The following is a 20,822-nucleotide window of genomic DNA, read 5'->3' on the forward strand; positions in this document are numbered from 1 at the left end:
TGCCACACATTTGTGCATCATTGTTCCAACCATGCTGGATTGAAGTTGACATTACTGTGTTGCATGGTATTCATCTAACTAGAATCGTATGTTTTACCTATCACTATGAAAACACAGGATACAAGGCAGTAACAAGCTTAATCTCAGGGTAAGAAATGGCGTATAAAACGTGTGGGAATGGCTTGGAAGTCCTGCAGAGAATAGTTACAGATGAATGCAACCTCACTCTCTCTCTCTCTCTCGGCATAAGAATTGCAGCTAAGAATGCAACCTCCTGATGCTCAGTTCCTTCGATTTCTAGTCCCTTATCTTCAACACCAAATAAATTCGCAAAAAAAACACCGAATAGCTGAGTCAACGGTGATAGGCTCATATGAACCATTACAAAATAAGTATTGGACAAGCAGCATCAAAGCAAAACTCAACTTTCAAGACAAGATAGTAGACACGCTTTTCAAACCACAGCCGACAAGCACACCCCAACACACAAGTTTTCGTGATACTTGGGCTGAAATTATCATGGCTCGGGAGAAAAGCTGACAAGCGCAACAAGAGATGTGATATCCGACTTGTAATAACACAAAAATTGTCTGGATTAGGTATTCAAAAGCATCTTGCAACATTAGAGACTTGTTTAGACTAAGGCACGGAAGATGTTTTGCCAACATATAAACACTACCGACAACATTGATGGAAGAACAATGATGTAGTGCGACAGACTCAGTGACAACTAACAACAACAGCCCATCTTCGCCTGCGGAAAACAAATGTGCTAATCTGTTACTAACATGGTACAAATATAGATAAAACCTAATAGTAGCACCTAGGGGTATGTAACAGGGTATGAACAAGCCATGTGTACAAAATCATGATCAGCCGAGCAACATAAAGAAGCGCTACATAATACCCCCTAAAAAAGAAGAGCTATATCATATTACTGGCTATATCTCCTCGGAAAGTTGGAATACCAATGACAACAGTTCAGCCTTTTCACACGAATTGTTCAATGATGTACTAGCATGATGGGGCTGCTGTTTGTAATAACAGGATGGGCTACTAAAACAAAGGGAAATCTGGGCACAACATTTGGATCAAATGATCCAACAGAGGATTCATTCTTTTTACTTAGCATTACCACCATCATTAATTGTTTGTCCATGTTATTATTAGCATTGTGCGAATCATATAGCCGAATGGATGGTAGTTTGAGGGTGCATGCTACCCACCACTGGATGCCATTTATTTTCCAAAGAGAAAATCTAAGATTTCATATCTCAAAAACATATCCAGAAGATTTTATTACCCGTCGAACTATTTCAGCACATTAGCATATCAAATCAGACCGCCTTCCTATATATTGTGCAAAATTTCAGCTCCATCACATGCACCATCAATGGATGTGCCTAAAAGCATAAGAAGAACATTTAATAAAGCTCCAACAAAACGACAAATGGATATGCAAAGGCAACAATGAGTTTGTTACAAAGATGAATTGACCAACATAAGAAAAACATAGCACTATTGTATTCATGGAACAGATAAAAACCACATATGTTGCTTTTTGCAACAAATATATTCTTTAAAATAGTATATATAGCTACCTCATAACTAAGAATTTAGCATGTAAGAAAGAAAGATATGGCATATAATTTATCTCATGTACACCCATCCCTCCTCAAGTAGTGAAAAACAAAACATGCTAAAACTCATAAACACTACAAACAAATGTGATCTTGGGTATTCAAATTAAATGAATGGAGCCTAATTAGAGATAATAAATGCAAAAAGGTGTGTTACCGTCTTATGTATGTGCTAGTCACTTGCATGATGGTCTTGAATTAGTGACTACTAAAACCATTATGTCGGAAGGTACAATTTCAGCTAAAGTTTTTTTGTGGACTTCAGAGTAAAAAAGTAATATTAGAATTATTATTGGCTAGAAAATATAGCTAGCTGAGGTTCCAAACATGTTGAATGAGTTAACAATCTGACATTTGATTTCGCAATATTACTCTTCTAGTATTTGTTTTTTTTTTACCTCCCATGGATGAAGAAAACTACATTGGCTGATAACACAAAGGGATGTAAGCTTGTCTATCTAGCAAACGAATAGTGAAGAGTGAAGACAACTATATTCAATGATAACATATATTAAACAATACGGCTATAAGTTCGTCTGTCTAGCAAAGGACAATGTAACCAAGGTTAAGTTGTTAGTGCACACTTCAGAATCGCAACGAAGGTATTCGACCAACCGGTTACATAACACAAGAATATTAGGTTACTCCTACAATATGAGGACTAAGAATGAAGAATCACCTGGTAGATAGAAACTCTTGAAAGAATGCTAGTAACTATACCTACAGTCTTGACAAAGTTTCATAGACTGCATTGATTTCAGTTGAACCATATAGACAATGTCATCCACAGATAAAAGTATTCCATCAGTATCCTCAATGCATCCCACTATATGTCCCACATATGCCCTCTTTCCTTCAATCCAAGGAGGGAGCCTAAGAATGTTATGCATGTCCATGATCTTCCACATCACCCATGTGGCAACACCATTGCAATTGACATTCATCTGCCACATTTGGAAGCGAGGGTAAGACAATATGGCCATGCCAACAACGCCATCCTCAGCCTGGATGATCCAATGGCTGCCATGACGGAAATCATTTGTAACAGGAGGCCCATTGAACACAATTAGGCTCTGCTCATCCAAATCATACTCAAGTATGTGATCGCTTACAGAATTCTCTAGCCAGTAAAGTGCATTACCAACAAGCGACCCAAAAACACGAAAACCCTCAAGATCGCATGAAACGATTGTGGAGATGCTATCACTCCATTTGGCAGTCTCGGAGGAGTAAACACATGCCATGACGCGATAAGCCTCTACGTGTTCGGAGATCAACACCACCTTGAAGGGGTTCCAGTGACAGCTTCCGTGCACGTGGTTACGGTCGCTGGCAGTGCAGAGCACAGCCGCGTTGATGCAATAATTTCTGCTTTTGTAGTCTGGTGGAAAGGGAAGGCGGCGAGCAGCTCCGGTGATGAGGTTTGTCACTATAACCTCATCCCCTAGCTGGTCCGTGTGAAGGAGGAGACCGTGGCGGCAATCAAGCAACTCGTGGGTTCGGACGTTGCCGATGTGAGTAGCGATGCGGTCGGGACGGTCCAGGGCGGGGGTGAACTCGATAGAACCGAACATGATCGTGAAGAAACCGAGAAGGGGCGGCTTCTGGTGGTGTGCGCAGAACCGGCGGTGGAACTTGGGGTCCACGGCGGCACATCGCCACTGCTTGCAGACGGCGGAGGCCTGGAAGAGCGAGGAGGGCTCCGGAGGCAGACGGAGGAGGATCTCCCTCAGGAGATCGTCGTCTTCAAGCGGCGTGGCCCGGAAGCTGTCGCGACGACGGTGGACCGCTCCGGCTCCCACCTCACTCGCGTGGACATGGGGACGGAGGAGCGCGCTGCAGCTGCGGCCCACTCTGGCGCCCAACTCATTCGCGTGGGCTTGTTGACGGAGGCGCATGCTTCGGCGGCGGCAGGCCGTTCCGATGGCATCCTTCATTGCCGCCGCCGCCGCCAAGACCTAGCTAGCGCCTAGCGGTGACGTGGGAGGTGGAGCGAGTAGGAGCAGCGACCTGGGTTTTGTTCGCTCGCATTGTTGTTGGGCCCTAAGTGACAATGTACTATTGGGCCGCCGTTCGCTCGTTCTGCTCAGGTCGACTGCTGCTGCACCGCGCATACGATTGGGTTTCACCAGTTTCGTTAGAAACCCCTCAAAAACAAAATTCAGTTTCATCAGAATGGAGATAAGTTGCATATTACAAGTTTCAGTTTTAGTTACGTCGGCACATGAATGAAATACTCGTATAGAATTAGGTCGATCGAAGAAACATCCGATGCTCTTAGGCCAGATGTTAATTAATTCCAGTGAAACTGAACTTGCTGGCTTTGGTTAATGTTGAGCAGGTAGCAATGGGAAGAACTTGGGGAGGTCCGAGGATCAAGGCCAAAAGAGAAAACTAGAGGGCCTGAAGTTTTGTCGCAGACTTGCAAGCCTGATGAATCGCTTGGATCTTGAATGTCTGTACCGTACGCAGTGTGAACCTGAACCGTTTATCAAGTTGTCAGGATCTTGGGTGCTCTATGCCTTGGCTTCTCAATTTCATGATCTAGGCCTCATTCTAAATCAGAGTACTAGCTAGAGGTTTTACATGAAGAACACAGCTATCCGTAGGAGGTACGACCACCGGTTCTCTCCTTCCCCATTCTGGTGATGCTTCAATCAGCAAAGCCAGGAAGTAGGTAGCCCCTGTGTCTCCCCGGACTTCGGTTTTGACAATGTTAGGTTGTGGTGGCCGGTGCTTGGTGTCGTCTCGTGTGTCTTGGAGTGTCGTGTGCGGACGGCGGCTTGCGGTGGCGCTCTTCTTCTCCAATCACATTGGATGACGATGACATCATCATGACCTGGCAAATTTGGGGACGATCCCCGACCGACGTGCCACAAAGACTCGGTTTTGTTGCATCAAACAGACCGTTCAATCGGTTCACAGAGTGGCGTTATCTGCAATTGAGTTCTTCTAGACCTGGGTTTGGAGACTACTCACGTCTTTCTCCGGCAGTGCCATGGTGGTGGCGGTGATCGACGACGGGTGATGGCTGGGCATATGAATCTCCCAAAGTAAAGTTGCAAAATTTATATTTTTGGACATTAGTCCCTCTGTTTGTTTCATGGAGTGATCCACATATGTACTCATTGTAATTTGTTTGTTTAGTGAACAATGTGGCAATTCCTCCCCCCAAAAAAACACAGCCACGCCAAAAAGGAGCTCCCATGTGTGTCCACGTCCCAAGCGGCGAGAACTCCTGCGTGCGCACGCATGCCCGGCGGTGCATCGTCAACAGTCAGCACCCTTCGACAGCCGAGGCGTGGCATGGAGAGTGTTCGGGGCAGATGGTGTGGGTGGGGCGGCGGACGAGCGTGCGCGTGGAGGGTCGGCAGCTCGCCCGTAGGACCCCGGAGGGAGGGGGTAGGCAGGTGTCCGAGGAGGCAGGTGGGGCGGAGGGGGATCGGCGTTGGCTCCTGAAGGGGATTGGCGTCGGATCCTGGATGGGATCGGTGGCGTGTCGGGAGGGAGGGTGAGATGCGTCTTGTAGAGAGGGGAGACAGAGGGAGGGGGACGAATATAAACCCGACGAAAAAACCCGACGAAACTGAGATGTGGAATCGTTACTGCGGGGGAATTGAGAGGTGCGAGTGAGGACGAAAAAAACCCAGTTTTGGTGGGACGAAATTTAACCGGTGAACAAAGACTATCAACTGAGACATTAAGAGTAAAGATAAAAGTAGCCTACAACTTACGACCACCGGTTCTCTTCAACGCAGCGACGCCAAAAAGGAGCTGTACGTGATTATTGCACGAAATACAGTAGTTACGCCGTTTGTTTTTGGAAGGCGCTAGATTTAGTTCCAATTTTATCACCTGTGCGTCGGGGCACGATTGAACGGGCCAACAAATCGATCCCGGCATTGGACGTCCTCTACAAAGGCCGTTTCCATCCGGATCTCAGGGCCCCTCCCTTCTTCTTCCAGATATCCGACGGCACAAGTGGCGATGTCTGTTAGAGTTGTGTCGAATATAGTATACAAGGTAGGTTACAGTTAGACTATGAGTTGTATTGTGTATACATAGGATGTGGAGTCGTGTCCTAGTAGAGCACTTGTATCCTAGACCTCTTATATATAGCGGGGGTAGACACACGATGTAACCTATGCCAACATAATAGCACCGGAACGCAGGGGAAGCTGGCGGCATGTGCCGGTGTCCAGGGCGACTGGGTGCGGTATTGTGACGGTGTCACGGGGAGGAGCGCCCGTAGTCAAGCCCCGGGGATGTAGCCATATCGGTGAACCTCGTTAACAAATCTCGATGTCGTGCTCGTGTGATTGCTTGGTCCTCGGATGATCAACGATATGCCTTAGATTTATTCTAACAATGTCGACGGCGGCGTGGAGGTCGGTTTGGCTGCGGCCGGCGTCTCTTTCAAATCAAGGGCGGGTTCGTCGGATTTCCGGCGCCTGCTCCTCCCGATCTCCGTTCTTTCCGTCGTCTCGAGGTCCTTCCAATCTCCGGCACCTCCACTTCTTGGGCACCTCATCATCCAGATCTCTATTATCAGAGTCGGCAGCATGCAAACGTCGGGACGAGCCAGCCAGATTCTTCTTTCCCGGCCGGTTGGGTCCTCAGGCTTGCCCGTTAAGCACAGGCACAGCCAACCAGCAGCCGGCCACGAAGCGGCATCTGTACCTGGTACTTGACGACCAACAGGAGCTATTCAGCATCCACAGACTGGACATAGACAACGACCAACTGGAAGCTGCAGAGGACCTATGGCCTTATCCGCAGCGCTTCTCCGAGCCGCCAGTCCTCCGCATAGGGCCTCCAACAATCGGAAAGGGCGCGCAGTTTGCCGCCCTCTGCACCCATGGGCGGGCATGCTAGAATTTTTGCCTATTTAAGGCTAGCCCAATAATAGTTTCAGAAATTCCTAATAAATTCTAAAGGCCCACGCAGTCCATTTGTGCAAGGCAAGAGGTGGAACTAAAATTTAGTCTCACCTTGCTAGTTTAGAGGGAGTTGGACATCTTTATAAGGGAGGCTTCTTCCCCACTTGTATGAGCATGAGAACAAGAGGGACATCCACGCGCGCTCCTCCTCCGTCGCCCGCCTCGTCACCTGTGAGCTGAAAAGTTTTGCGGTAGTGGATAATGAATACGAACGGCGCACCTCTTCGCGTGCTGCCTGTTCACTTCGTCTCCCTCCGTTGCTTCACCTCCCGGCGCAGCCTGTTCGCGTCCCTTTGTTGTGCCTATATAAGAGAGGTCGCTCCTCTCCCGAGAGACGCATCAGAAGATTCTCTTCCTCTCGCCACACAGTTCTAAACTCTGTGCTACTGCTGTCTTCCTCATCCCGGCTTGTGGCGTGCACCGCGCGTCGGGACAGTAGGCCTCCGAGACCGCACCTTTTGAGTCATGTACGGGAGAAGGGTGATAAGGTTTTTAGGGAGCGCTCAACTCGACTACTGGCTGCTTCATCACGGACGATCCGGTCGTCGATGACTTCTTCCCCGACGTCCACGACCTCCTCGACGACATGGCAGGCGAGGACATCGACCTCAAGTCCAGCGCTTCTGCTACTGCTGTGCCGTACGTGTTCTTATCCTTTCTGTTAGAAGTCGTGCTACAGTTCTTGGCTCTAGTCTCTGCCCTACATATGTTAGGTTCTATGTGGTATAAGCATCTTCATCTAGTGTCTGTTCTAGATATGTTTACCTCAAGTTCATATATGCAGACGATGTTTACCTTCTCTTTGTCAGATTGCATGACTTGCTTTATACACTAGTAGAAAAGGGGGCAATGGTCCAGGCCAGGTCAGCCCATTAGTCCCGGTTCAACCCATAGCCGGGACCAATGGGGGCATTGGACCCGGTTCGTGAGCCCCGGGGGCCGGCCGGGCCACGTGGGCCATTGGTCCCGGTTCGTTTGGACCTTTTGGTCCCGGTTGGTTGGACGAACCGGGACCAATGCGCCTCGCTCCTGGCCCACCACCATTGGTCCCGGTTGGTGGGACGAACCGGGACCAAAGTCTGCCCTTTAGTCCCGGTTCAAGCCACCAACCAGGACTAAAGGGTTGGCCCTCGTTGCGGACAGAGTTTAGTCCCACCTCGCCAACCGAAGGGGAATCAGACCAGTTTATAAGCCCCTCCCTCTCTCCCTTTGTTGAGCTCCTCCCAAAATGAAAATAGATGCCCTTATACAGGAAATTTAATCTAAATTCATATGAATTTCTCTGAAATTAGTAGAAATTCATTATGAATTTAGGTTGAATTTTCTCTATAAGCGCATCTATGCTCATTTCTGAGCAGTTTTTATATAGTTTTTTTTCTTTTCTGCTATATTTATTTTTTTCTTTTTATTTCTGAGTTGTAGTAAGTCATTAAAAATAAGCATCTATGCTCATTTTTTAGTTAAGTTAATCACAACTATTTTTTTCTATTTATTTCTGAGTAGTTTTTTATATAGTTTTTTTCTTTTCTGCTATATTTATTTTTTTCTATTTATTTCTGAATTGTAATAAGTCATTAAAAATAAGCATCTATGCTCATTTTTTAAGTAAAGTTAATCACAATTATTTTTGCTTCTATTTATTTCTGAGTAGTTTTTTATATAGTTTTTTCTCTTTTCTGCTATATTTATTTTGTTCTATTTATTTCTGAATTGTAATAAGTCATTAAAAATAAGCATCTATGCTCATTTTTTAGTTAAGTTAATCACAACTATTTTTTTTCTATTTATTTCTGATCACAACTATTTTTGCTTCTATTTATTTTTGAGGAGTTTTTTATATAGTTTTTTTTTCTTTTCTGCTATTTTTTTTCTTATTTCTGAGTTGTAATAAGTCATTAAAAATAAGCATCTATGCTCATTTTTTAGTTAAGTTAATCACAACTATTAAAAATAAGTCATTAAAAATAAAAAAGAGGCGCAATGCTCGTTAATTTGCTTCAAGCCTTTCGGAATAGTGTCAACTGCACTGCACATAGCTCTGTGCAGTCTACCCCTATTCCTCAAGGCTTGAAGCTAACCAACGTGCAGGTGAGCATTGAGCCTTTTCTTCATCGTCTCTGCACTCAGGGCTTATAAACAGCTGCGAGTGCCTCTCGCTGGACGAATACCCCTCTTTGGTACCGGTTGGTGCCACCAACCGGTACCAATGCCCTCCTTTTGTCCCGGTTGGTGCCACCAACTGAGACCAAAGGTCCTCGTTTGCCGCCCTTTGCAGTGCCGAAAAGGGGCCTTTTGTCCCGGTTGGTGGCTCCAACCGGGACAAAAGGCGTGCATTGGTACTGGTTTGCCGTACGAACCGGGACCAAAGCCTTTACTATATAAGTAGCACTGCCACCCCGCCCCGAGTTCGATCTCTCCCGACGCCGCGTGCCGTCAGACGCCGTCGCCGTCCCCTGCCGCCCCGACGCGCGCCGTCGCCGCCCCGCCCCGCTGCCGTCGTCGCCTGCCCTGCCGCCCCGCCCCGCTGCCGTCCCCGACGTCGCCGCCCGCCCTGCTGCACCTCGCCGTCGCCGTAGCCGGCGTGAGCAACTTTATTTTATTTTTGTTAGATTTTTTTGTTAGTTCGTAGATTTATTTGTTAGATTAGATTGGTTGTAATTTAGATATGTAGTTCATATTGTGTAATTTAGATTGTGTAATTAATTTGTTCATATTATGTTACATTTTTTTAGATTTTTTTGTTAGTTCATAGATTTATTTGTTAGATTAGATGTGGTGTAATTTATATATGTAGTTCATATTGTGTAATTTAGATTGTGTAATTTAGATTGTGTAATTAATTTGTTCATATTATGTTAAAAAAATTCTGTTAGTAGATTTTTTTGTTAGATTTTTCATGATTTTTGTTAGATTTTTTTGTAGTTCATAGATTTTTTTGTTGGATGTGTTGTAATTTAGATGTGTAGTTCATCGATTTTCTGTTCATAGAATCTTTATGATTTTTTTCTGTTGTAATTTTGTTTATAAAATTTTAATGATTTTTTTGTTCATAGTACGTATTTAGAAAAATGAAAAAAATAAGAAGAGAAAGTGTTTAATATAATTAGTTAGAAAAATACTAGTTTATTTTTAGTAATTCTACTTTATTTTATTTATAGTAAGTGCTTCATATATAGTTGAACTAGCTAGTTGATTTAATAAACTACTTTATTTTACTATATATAGAAGTAGTTTGTTTTTAGTAAGTACTACTTTATTTATTTATAGTAAGTGTTTAGTAGTTGAACTAGCTAGTTGATTTAATTAATAAAACTACTTTATTTAACTATATATAGAAGTAGTTTCGCATCGACGTCGGCGATGCCTATCCTGCATCCTCGTCGTCGTCGACTCGGCGGTGGAAGCTTGCTAGATCAGGGCCATGTTCGGGACTGGGCTTCGCCGGGCTGGTATTGGGAGGTGCTACCTTCCGGGGGACGTAGGTTGGTGAGGAGGCAGCCCATTGTTGACCCGATCCTTGTTTGGTGGCGGTCGCGTGGTCCAGTGACGGTGCCGAGGCTTCCGGACACCGCGGAGGTGGTACGTCACCGTGTCAGCGAGGAGGACGAGCACGTCCGTCGCTACATGGTTGCATTGGAGGGCAGGTTCTCCAGGGATCTCATTGGAGCTATGATCCTGTGATGGTTCCTTATCTTTGGGTGTCCACCGCCCGCGTCGATACCCGTCGGGCGCTACGGTTCTAGTTGTATTAGTGATGATATATTAGTGATAATATTTGACAATGTACGGACACCAAGAGATGATGTACTTTTGCTTATAATTATTGAATGCATGCTAATTTGAATACTACTTTATTTTATGATTTGGTTTTGCGTATTTTATGATTTGGTTTTGCTTACTGAATGCTCATATTGGATAAGTTCTCCTTCATTCCCGTGTACTAGACAATTTGATGTAATAATGCACTCGGGAATGAAAGGAGGAGCTACGTACATCACCGATAGTCAACCCGTGATTAATAATCTAGTTTAATATTTGAATTATGAACATAGGCCGGAAATGTCGTACTCGGATGACCAAAACCGCCCGGGGGAGTGCGACTGGTGCCACGACGACCGAGGTATCTGCGACAGGTTCATTGAGCTGGACGAAGATCGTCGCTTCAGCATTAAGCTCGAGGAGACATTCGATGTTCATACGGTACGCAACCGACGATAATAGTTTTTTTTTCGTAATTACTCATGACTTCAACTATTTTAATCATGACAATATTTTTCATCTTTTCCAATTCGACTAGCTTATCCCATGCTTTGCAAGACGCTATGTCTTGGAGAGGATGGGTTTTGAAGACCATGAAAGTTTCGAAACCAAAAAAATTATCCTAAGTACCCATCATGGTGTGGATTTTCAAGTAAAGCTGTACAATGCTCAGAGTGTAACCCATTTTGGTTGCAAAAATTGGGAAGCACTTTGCAAGATGTATGGTTTTGATGAGGGTATGCTTGTTACCATGGATCTTGGTGATCCTACAATCAAGCAAGAGAGATCTACGATTTTCGTCCTTGTGGATACACCTCCAATTCTTCCCCCGTGTGAGCTTAACATAGTTATTAAGTAATTTATATTGTTTATTTCAAAATAGTTGACAACTTATTCTCCATTGACAGCTTATTTTCATTCTTCAAAGAATGTGCGAAAGATGGTAGACAGAACCTACTACACCGAAGGCTCCGAACTAACTTATCAGGAGAAAAATCATCTGGTCGCATTTTGTACTGATCTTGAGAATTACAATGTCTACAATCGAACTCCTCAACATTATGGTCAATACATGCCACTAGTGCACGTTTTGAACTACAATAACTACCATGGAGATACCCTGGTAAGATTTTTTACTATTACGACATCCATGCATCTTTTTGCACACTTCTAAAACTAGTACATCATATCATTGCTAACTACGAAGTTATTACTATGTTTTTCAACAGATAATCCCGAATGATTGTGTGCCTCATCTGATGTATACACATGGTAGCCTTCATGTTTTGAACATACAACCAGGTCTTCCTACGAATCTGAACTGTCCATACCGGGTTTCTAAAAGAAATGGAGACATGACAATCAAAGAATGGAAAAAATGTATGGCAAGTCGTAAGGGGCTTCTTGGAAGCAACATTCAGCGAAGGGCAAAAATTGGAGACAGGATGATCGCCATTCTTCATAATGGAGAGTCAGGGTCTATATTGTTTTATGCTATTTTACCTTAAGGGTGTTTAGGTCCTACCTGATACTAATGATCATGTGTTAAGGACAATTATGTAGGGTTGGGTTCGATGACTATGAGGATGATGATCGTATGACTTATTATTAATAACGAGTAGAAGTTGTATGATGATGCATGACTAGTAGGATGAGTACTTGTTATTATATATGCTGATGTATGCGAGCATGCATGAGTTATTATATCAGCGGGTAAAATGAACATATATAGCAGTAGCGTTGGTAAACCAAGGACGAAGATATAAGAGAGGACACTTCTCTCTATTAGCTAGCTAATATAACAACCTAAAAATAACCCCCAAAACCCCTAAAGCAGCCACTTTCCAAAAAAAAACATGAACTTTTGGTCCCGGTTGGTGCCACCAACCGGGACCAAAGGCCCCCTAACTGGGCTCGGCGCACAGAGCCATGTGGAGGCACATTAGTCCCGGTTCTTGTTTGAACCGAGACTAATGGGTGGAGGTATTAATAACGGCCCATTAGTCCCGGTTCCTGAACCAGGACTAAAGGCCCTCACGAACCGGGACTATTAAGTGTTTTTCTACTAGTGATATTTGCTATATTAGTCATGATTTATCTAGTATTTCTGGTAATAAAATCATTCGGAAAATTGCTCATATTTCCAACAGGGCACCATATTGATGTCTACTTCTGGGCATGTGGGTTGTGGTGCATTTTCCTATGACAGTGGCCACTGGGAGCGCCTTGGTGATTGGGTGCTGCCATTCAAAGGCCATGCTCACTACGACCATGACCTGGCCGCAAGGGTCGGGCTCCACCGCCAATATTATGGCACAGACGATCGTGATGATGGATACCTGTGTGCCTGCCGCATCGACATGTCTGGCTCGGAGCCCCCCAAGTGGGAAGTAGCCAAGGAGAAGCTTTTTCTCGAGCACCCTCACTGGATACATGTGGATGCGAGGCTTGTTTACAGGGGTGAGCGCAGCAGGTACTGCCTCGTGGAGCGCCTCCTGCGTGAGGGAACATACAAGCTGATGTATGTGCTCTGCCCGACCACGTTCAGTGTCCAGTTTGGTGGCGACGGGGAGCTCAAGACCATGACTGACCGGCCTGCTCGCTACTACAAGGCGCCCAGTTATCATGGTCGTTTTGATGTGCAAGCCTTCTGGATGTAGTCCATGCTCAACCTCATGTTCGATCATCTACCTAGCTTAGTCCGGCTCCCGTACTATTCATGTTTTCTTCTATTTGCATTTGTCTGAGTGTTGTATTTGATGACTTGGTGTTGTAGACACTTAATAATAATAATAATAGCTAATGAGAAATATTGTTTTAATAGAGGGTGGAAAGGTTGCGCCTTTTGGAGTATGTGCCAAAAAGAAACCTTGATAAGTATCCATCTATTATGTTGTTTCTCAGTTTCATCCTCATTTGAGATCATAGTTTGTTTAGTTAGGGCATCTCCAGCCGTTGGCCCCCCAGGAGGCGCAAAAAATCGCCCCCTGGGGGCGCACCGGCGCTAAACCGCGCACTGGGGGCGTGATGCCCTCCAGTCGCGGCGCCCACGGTTAGTCAAAAAAAGTCAAATACGGCGCAAAAACGACTCAAATTTAACGCAAACATCGGCGAGTTCGTTCAAACTTAAATACGCTGTGTTTGTCCTCGCGCCCACGCTTGCGGGCGGCGATCTCCTCCAGGGCCCCGCGCTGCCGGACCATCTCGTCGCGGAGGTAGTCGTCCCGCGCCCACCGCATGGCGTCCTCGTCGGAGAAGCCGCGCCGGGCTATCTCCTCGTACTCCGTGGGGAAGCCGGGCTCCGGCTTGGGCTCGACGAGGACGAAGCGGCCGGTGGGTGGAGAGGCATTGGCGCCGATGCGGACGCCGGAGCTGCGGGTGCGCGCGCTGACCGGCATGCCCTGGGGCTCCGGCTTGACGGGGCGGAGGCAGGGCAAGCCGCCGGACAAGGAGGAGGACCCCCCGGTCTCCATGCGTCTCAGGGTCCAGGAGCTTCCCCGGCGGCGTGAGAAGGAAGGGGGAGCGGGGTACTCGAGGCGCGGCGTGTTGCCACCCTCGATGTACTCGAGGACGGCCTCCAACGTGCGACCGGGCACGCCCCACCACCGACGTCGGCCGGCGGCGTTGAGCCTGCCGGAGGGCACGACGCCGTTGGTGGCCTCGAGCTGCTGGGCGTGACGGCGGTGGAAGTAAGGGTCCCAAAGCGGGCTGTCGGGGACGTATCGTGGCCCCTCCCTCGCTGCACGCGGCAGGTTCGAGCGGATGCGTGCGATCTCCGCACGCCACGCCGCGCCGGTGGGTACCGGGGGCACCGGCACGCCGCCCGCGCTGATCCTCCACGCCCCGGGCACCCGCATGTCCGGCGGGACCGGGTACTCGGCCTCGTAAAGGAGGCGAGCCTCGTCTTCATGAAGATGGCGGCGGCCGAAGCCGTTCGCCGCCGCGCGTCGCCTGGGAAACGCTCGGCCATGGGTATGAACTGGAGACGGCGAAAGAGAGGAGAGGAGAGGGAGGAACGACGACGGCGGGAGAGTGTGAGTCGCCGAGTGCGCCGGGGCGCGTCATATATAGGCCGAGGCGCGCGTGCCACCGTGTGTGTACGCGTGGCGGGCGAGGGAGGGCGAGGGATGCGCGTCGTCCGGTCTTCACTGCGCCGCCCGTGAGGCATCAATGGTGCAGGCTGACCGGCGCGGCAGCGCGCGGCAGATTTGGCATTGATTCGCCGTGGGAAACGAGGCGATGAGGACGACGAAGGGCCGAGAAGAGAGCCGTGTTGCTGACACGGCGGGCCCGCGGCTTTTTCGCGCCAAAACAGTTCGCCCGGCGCCCCCGGGCGCCCCCAGCGCGCCGGGTTCGGGCTGGGTCCGCCGGCACTCTTTTCGGCCCAAGCCGGCGAAAATCGGGCTCCTGGGGGCGCGACTGGGCTGTTTTTTCGGCGCCGGCGCGAAAAAAACGCCTGGGGAGGCCTTCCTGGGGGCGCGGCTGGAGATGCCCTTACCATGTATGTGACGGAACTGCGTCAAATGCCACATCTGAATTTGTCATTTTTGTTTCTATTTTTGTATTTCGAATTTGGATCTGAATTTTTTAGGGGTTGTCGACATATATATTGTGAATATCCATGATTTTTTAAAGAATTTTTTGACATATTTAAATTGGAAGTTTGCAAGTTTGCATACTTTCCCCTTGCTGTTTGTGCATGCAGCGAGCGAGTAATCACACGAGAAGTGCGTGAGTGCGGTGCGGAGGAACGACCAATTTGCCGTTGTCGCGTTTCACCGGATTAATTCTTCCATTTATTTCCGACCTACTTTTTGTTTTCAGCTGCACGCTCTAGCTAGCATGTTCCCTTGTGCTTTAATTCTTCCGCCAGTTACAAAGAAAGTTCATGTGTTTGTGTAAATCGACATCTTAAACTCCAACGATAGTGAAGTTGATGGTTGCGCTTACTACCGATGTGAGTGGAGAATATCCAGTCAAATGTGCCTACTAATATGTGGATGACACTGGCTGGAGCACCGCGCTTCCCGCTGCATACTACGTGGACCGGTGGACGACAGTACCCCCGTCTACCGGCTCACAAACTCTGCTGCTTCCGTCCTTGCTTCTTCCTCTTCCTTCATCTCTTCCGTCACACCAGGGTGTCGATCGGGCCCTCTTCGCCACCTCCAACGCCACGGAGCAGTCCTCGTCTTCTCCAGCCTCAGTCGACCCGCCCTATCGTACTAGGACTTTGGATTCATCATCTCATAGGTACCAAACCTGTTGCTGGCTCCGTTATAATGTGTTCCCACTGGTCTAATCCAAGGTCTGTTGTAGTAACATTTCCTTCTCTACACTCCATGTATCCAGTTTGGTGGGGATTTGTTTGCTGCTTGCGTAATTGTGTTTCATGCCTAGCAGGGCTCTTGTTACCTGCGTTGGTGGATTGCCCTGTGTCTGCAGCAGAGGCAATGGGGACATGTAAGTTGATCATGACGGTCGAACTTGCTCGTGGCCTGATTCACAGGGATGGGCGTGGTTCTCCCAGCGCCTATGTCGAGCTTTGCTTTGACGGACAACGGATCCGCTCGACAAGCAAGGAGGAAGATCGGAACCCGGCGTGGAACGAGAGCTTCTGGTTTGATGTGTCACCGGATCCATCTAATATTCATGACCTCGTTCTTGAAGCTAGTGTGTATAACACCAACGAATCAATCCAAGGTCGCGGAAAGTATTTTCTTGGCATGGTCACACAAAATGTGGCCTCGTTCCACCGCTTCTATGAACCCACACATAGACGACAAGCAGCCCTTTATCCACTGGAAACGCGGCGTGGGATGCCCATGGTTGGTGTGAGAGGGGAATTGCTTCTAAATGGATACATCCTTGATGAGAGCCCCATCAGAGCTCCCATCCCGTCTTCAACACCAATGGGCTTATGTGTGGAGGTCATAAATGCTACTAACCTCAAGCCAGTGGACTACCCGGTCGTTGTTACTAAAACATCTTCAAATGACTTTAGCGACCTTGTAAAACTTTTTACTCACATTTCAAAAGGCATGTCTTTGTTTCATAGACACGATGTTGTGTTTTACCCTTTGCACACTAACATTCTACATGGTTGTTCTGATTCTGCAGACTCTTAGAAAATGGAGAAATGTGTTACAGAAATCATTGGGGTATGGATCCCTAGAAACAAACGACGAACAAATAAAGAGATGCATCCAAATAGGTCTAATGTGCGTGAACCCTAACCGCTCGAATAGGCTTCCGATAATGAAGGTTATCCGTATGCTCCAAGGATTGGAAACTATCAGCTGTGACATTAGCAATGAGACAACAACATAGGATAAGTATGTCCAACTTAACTGTAATGCGCATTATCACAACCCTTGAGAAGTACAAGACCTAACTGTACCTTAAACATTTGTATCTAGTACCTGAGAACCCTTTGCATTTATATGCAGTGTGGCGAGCCGCTGGATGACCCTTGTAAGAGACCATGCATGGGCAGGCATTATCTCGATCGGCTTCTTCACGAATATTCTCGATTGTGTAGCATGATGAATCATTTGCATTGGATGGTGTGTCTATTGTTGAACTTAAATATAGTTTAGGACAATTCATGTATTGCACTGCCTGTCCAAATTTGTATAATTGTTGGATGGCTGGAACGCATGTTACATGATCGATCTGATGGAACCTCGTGAATCGCATTGCGTGTTTGTACATTATCTCAAGGCTGGAATTCTTAGGTGCTCGTGGGGTTAATTACTTAGCCCTCATTTTCTTAAGTCAGCCTCCTTATTACTGTTAAAATGTTGTATTAGCTTCAAACATATAGATTACACAATATACAAAATTTGTTTTGTATTTTACCAACTTGTTTATGTTCGCTTTATCCATTATTTGGTAACCAATACTAAGCGCTCATCATGTGTTCCTGCAAATTATGTACTACATAATGTTGGACAGAGCTTGGTCCTGCAAATTCCTACAAAGTTTTTTTTCCTTCTGTTTTTTACATACCATCTCTAATGGACGTTGTGTTAATCTACCGTGACACTATAGATTAAATCCCCAGTCCTCCAATCAAACAAGGGAATTTAAGTCCTACACACCCCCTAATTCCCATTTCCTAATACAAATTGCCTCGAAACAAACATGCATGCGTTAGGACTCTAATGACCAAACATAATTTGCTGCATCAGTTGTTTCTGGGTTCCATTATTTTTTTCCTTGATATTTTGGGGTCTCCTCTAATCCACTCCACTCCATCAAGTTTGATTAGTGGAGATCTGTTAGTAATAAGGAATATTTTCTAGAGTCTCAACTTCTTCCATTGCTCATCATCATACTACAAATGTTATTAACTTATTGCTTTTTGCATCATACATCCTGAAGTAGCTGCAAGCATGTTTTTCAATTAGCACTCTTTCTTGCAGAGACAATGCATAAAAACAGGTGTGGCAAGGATGATTTCACACACCCCTTCGGTAAATCCCTCCTTTTGGCAGGCCTCGACACATGGATCATGCTTGCATTCGGAAAGCTTAACAGTATGATAATGTTTATTGTGATAATGTTTCGGCTATCTACATGTCCAGCAATCCTGTGCAACATAGCCGTACCAAGCACATTGAAATTAGCATCCACTTCGTTCGAGAAAAGGTTGCTTTGGGGCAAGTTTGTGTTCTTCATGTTCCCACTATAGCATAATTTGTTGATATCTTCACCAAGGCTCTCGGGACTGCGCCATTTATCGATATTCGTTTCAGTCTCAACGTTGTTGAACCCCAAGTTGAGACAGCGGGGGGGTGTTAGATTATATGTTAGACTTGTAATACAAGTTGATCAAAAGCGACACATGGATCAAAAGCGACACATGGTGTCGATCGGAAGCTACAGTAGACGTAAGTACGTGATGCCGGTAGGCGTAACGACCTGACCTGCACGTACAGACGCACGCGGTCTGCATCAGTCAGTTGGGAAAGAGCCGAGCCGGGCGACACGTATGGCGCACGGCGCACGGCCGTATTCAATCATCTGGCAGTTGTGGAGGCCCCTGCACAGCACGCCATCGTATCCGTTCGTCCCCGGTTCCCGCCTGTGCAAACACGGAACCATCTTTATCTACATTGTTTCTTTATTAATTTTTTCTACAATTATGTTAAGCAGAGACAAAATATTACCACGTCACGCCCGCGCTCTTCCACCGAGAGGTGATCGAAGTCGACGGATGCGACGGCGCAACGGCTTCCGCGCACGTAATCTGTGGCTTGCACCATCCCTCCTCCCGATCTGATCTCACGTGCGGTCGTCGTGATCACCATCATCCCTGACGGCACGCCGGCGCTCTGGATCGGTCGGTTGGGCACGTATGGGCGCAGGCACATCTGGTGGAGGCCACGCCATCGTATTCGTCGTCACACTCACATCCCCGATTCCCGCCGGTTCAAGTAGTAGCAATTGTCAATTTGTCATACGGAAGAAAGCCCTCGTCATTGAGCCCTAGGCACAGGAGCAGCAATAGTCAGACCGGCTCCATCGGTGGATGCATGGTCCATGCCCGCCCGGTTCCCGCATGTCCCAAACGTACCGGCCGCGTCTTTATCTGCATGGATCCATTCCGGACTTGGACGGACGCGCCACAGGGCCCCTGGTCGAGCTCGACATTGTGTGCACCATGTTTGTACACGAGCCTTTGGTCCATATCGAGTATCTCGTCACTAGTTAAGAGCGACTCTAATATTCCTCTAAAAGAATTAATATCCAAAAAAGTTAGCTTGAGATTCCGTCCGAGTTTTTTCAGAAGAACCAAGCTTTATTGATAAAAATTCACCGTAAGAGGATACAGTTTAAATCGTGGGGCTGGCCAACCATACATGACGCCCCGATTCAACGACATAGCAAACTTGGCTAACAGGTGGGCTTTGGTAGTCGATGCCCGACCCTCAAAACTAATAGATACATTAAAACTCTCCGATCTACGAATAATTTCTACTACTATCTGGCCATATTGTCCACCGCTTCACTTCCCTTCTGAATGTCCCTTGCCACTTGTTTTCATTCGGTTGCCACCATGAAATCATGAATAAGAAGATCGTCAGAGTAGTAGTATGTTCACTTAGGCAGATGCCCAGCCAGTCGCGTACTCACGTAGTATGTTCGTTACGCTACGCTCCGCACGATCTCACGGAGCACGAAAGAGAAGGCGCCTGCAACTGCAAATGTACGTAGTAGGCGCAAGGAACGACCTGATCTCAACGTACGCACGCGCGCCACCCCGGATCGATCGGTTGGGATGGGAACGAACCGGGCTGCAGGCACGTACGGGCGCACGCAGGTGCATCCGGTGGAGGTGGAGGCCCTGCCTGCCTGCCGGCGCCGCCACGCCACACGCGTCTGGAAAATCGATCGGGTCTCCCCATCCCATCCCATCCCATCCCATCGTGTCCTGTCGTCGACCAGCTACATGCATCTAGTACTGCTTTCATCCCCAGTTCCCGCCTGCCCCAACGCCTCCAACTCAACATTTTTGTTCTTTTTTTTTTTGCGGGGGAACATTTTTGTTCTTCGGTTCTTCCAACTGAACTACTCTATGCCAGGGAATTATTCGTTAGTCTAAGAAGAAGGTGAGGTGATGTCGACATCGCCACTGGCCACTCGCTGGCCCCAAGCTAGGGACGACAAGAGCACTGCACCTCCACATCACACACAAAGAGGGAAGAGAGGCGACGAAATCACTACAGGCGGCGACACGTCACGCGCGCTCTCTTGAAGCGAGAGCGATCGCAAAAAAGGGAAGAAAAAAAAGAGTCTTATCGACACTGTGCGACAGACGCAAATAATCTGCCTGCGCTTTTTTCCACTGTCTCGTCTCGACCGTCCCTTTTCTTGTCCTGACCACCTACTATACTGTTGTAGTTTCGAATATGCCACACCACGTACTGCTACTTTTTTTTTGCGAGAGACACCACGTACTACTACCAGACACGACACGGGTCACGGGCCCAGCGAAATTGCTTCCATAAATCACTCGAAATGGACTGGCCAGTAACCAGGTCACTTCACGGGTAGGGGGAGGAAGAAAGCGAATGAAGGGACGAGAACAAGCAACGTACAACGTACAGTAGACATTAGTAGCGCTGTGGCGTACAGCGCGCAGCGTGTCAGGTCCAGGCAGGCGCGTGCTCCCGGAAATGAAAAATAAAAAAAATAAATGGCCGTTTCGAAATACACACGCAGTCTTTCTCGTTTGCAACAAAAAAAAAATTCCGGTGGAGGCGGCACGCGATCGTTATGAATTCGTCCCCGGTTCCCGGCTGTCCAAAACACGACCGACCAAGCAACCCGATGCAAGCATGGCGTGCCTGTGCCCACACTTTTTCCTAGTCCGGGTCAATGGGAGTATGGGACCGAATATCTTGAGGGAATTACTGTATTTGTTAGTCCAAGGTAAGGAGATGTCGACATCGCCGGCGGCCACCCGCTGGTCCAG

General features: G+C 47.3%; 2 protein-coding genes across 2 annotated transcripts; one reads left to right on the forward strand and one right to left on the reverse strand.

The window, feature by feature from the left end:
• Window positions 1–1,283: 1,283 nt before the first annotated feature.
• Window positions 1,284–3,619, reverse strand: LOC123042840 (uncharacterized). Its single transcript, XM_044465214.1, has 2 exons — window positions 2,320–3,619; window positions 1,284–1,403 (listed from the first exon to the last, which is right to left on the reverse strand). The coding sequence occupies exon 1, from the start codon at window positions 3,575–3,577 to the stop codon at window positions 2,348–2,350; it is 1,230 nt and encodes a 409-aa protein (XP_044321149.1). The 5' UTR covers window positions 3,578–3,619; the 3' UTR covers window positions 1,284–1,403; window positions 2,320–2,347.
• An 11,778-nt stretch (window positions 3,620–15,397) lies between these two features.
• LOC123042841 (protein QUIRKY-like) lies at window positions 15,398–17,164 on the forward strand. Its single transcript, XM_044465215.1, has 4 exons — window positions 15,398–15,647; window positions 15,743–16,350; window positions 16,460–16,674; window positions 16,789–17,164. Exons 2-3 carry the CDS (start codon window positions 15,793–15,795, stop codon window positions 16,667–16,669), a joined length of 768 nt encoding a protein of 255 aa, XP_044321150.1. The 5' UTR covers window positions 15,398–15,647; window positions 15,743–15,792; the 3' UTR covers window positions 16,670–16,674; window positions 16,789–17,164.
• The last annotated feature ends 3,658 nt before the right edge of the window (window positions 17,165–20,822 follow it).

This window comes from Triticum aestivum, chromosome 2B (genome assembly GCF_018294505.1).
Source record: "Triticum aestivum cultivar Chinese Spring chromosome 2B, IWGSC CS RefSeq v2.1, whole genome shotgun sequence".
NCBI lineage: Eukaryota > Viridiplantae > Streptophyta > Magnoliopsida > Poales > Poaceae > Triticum > Triticum aestivum.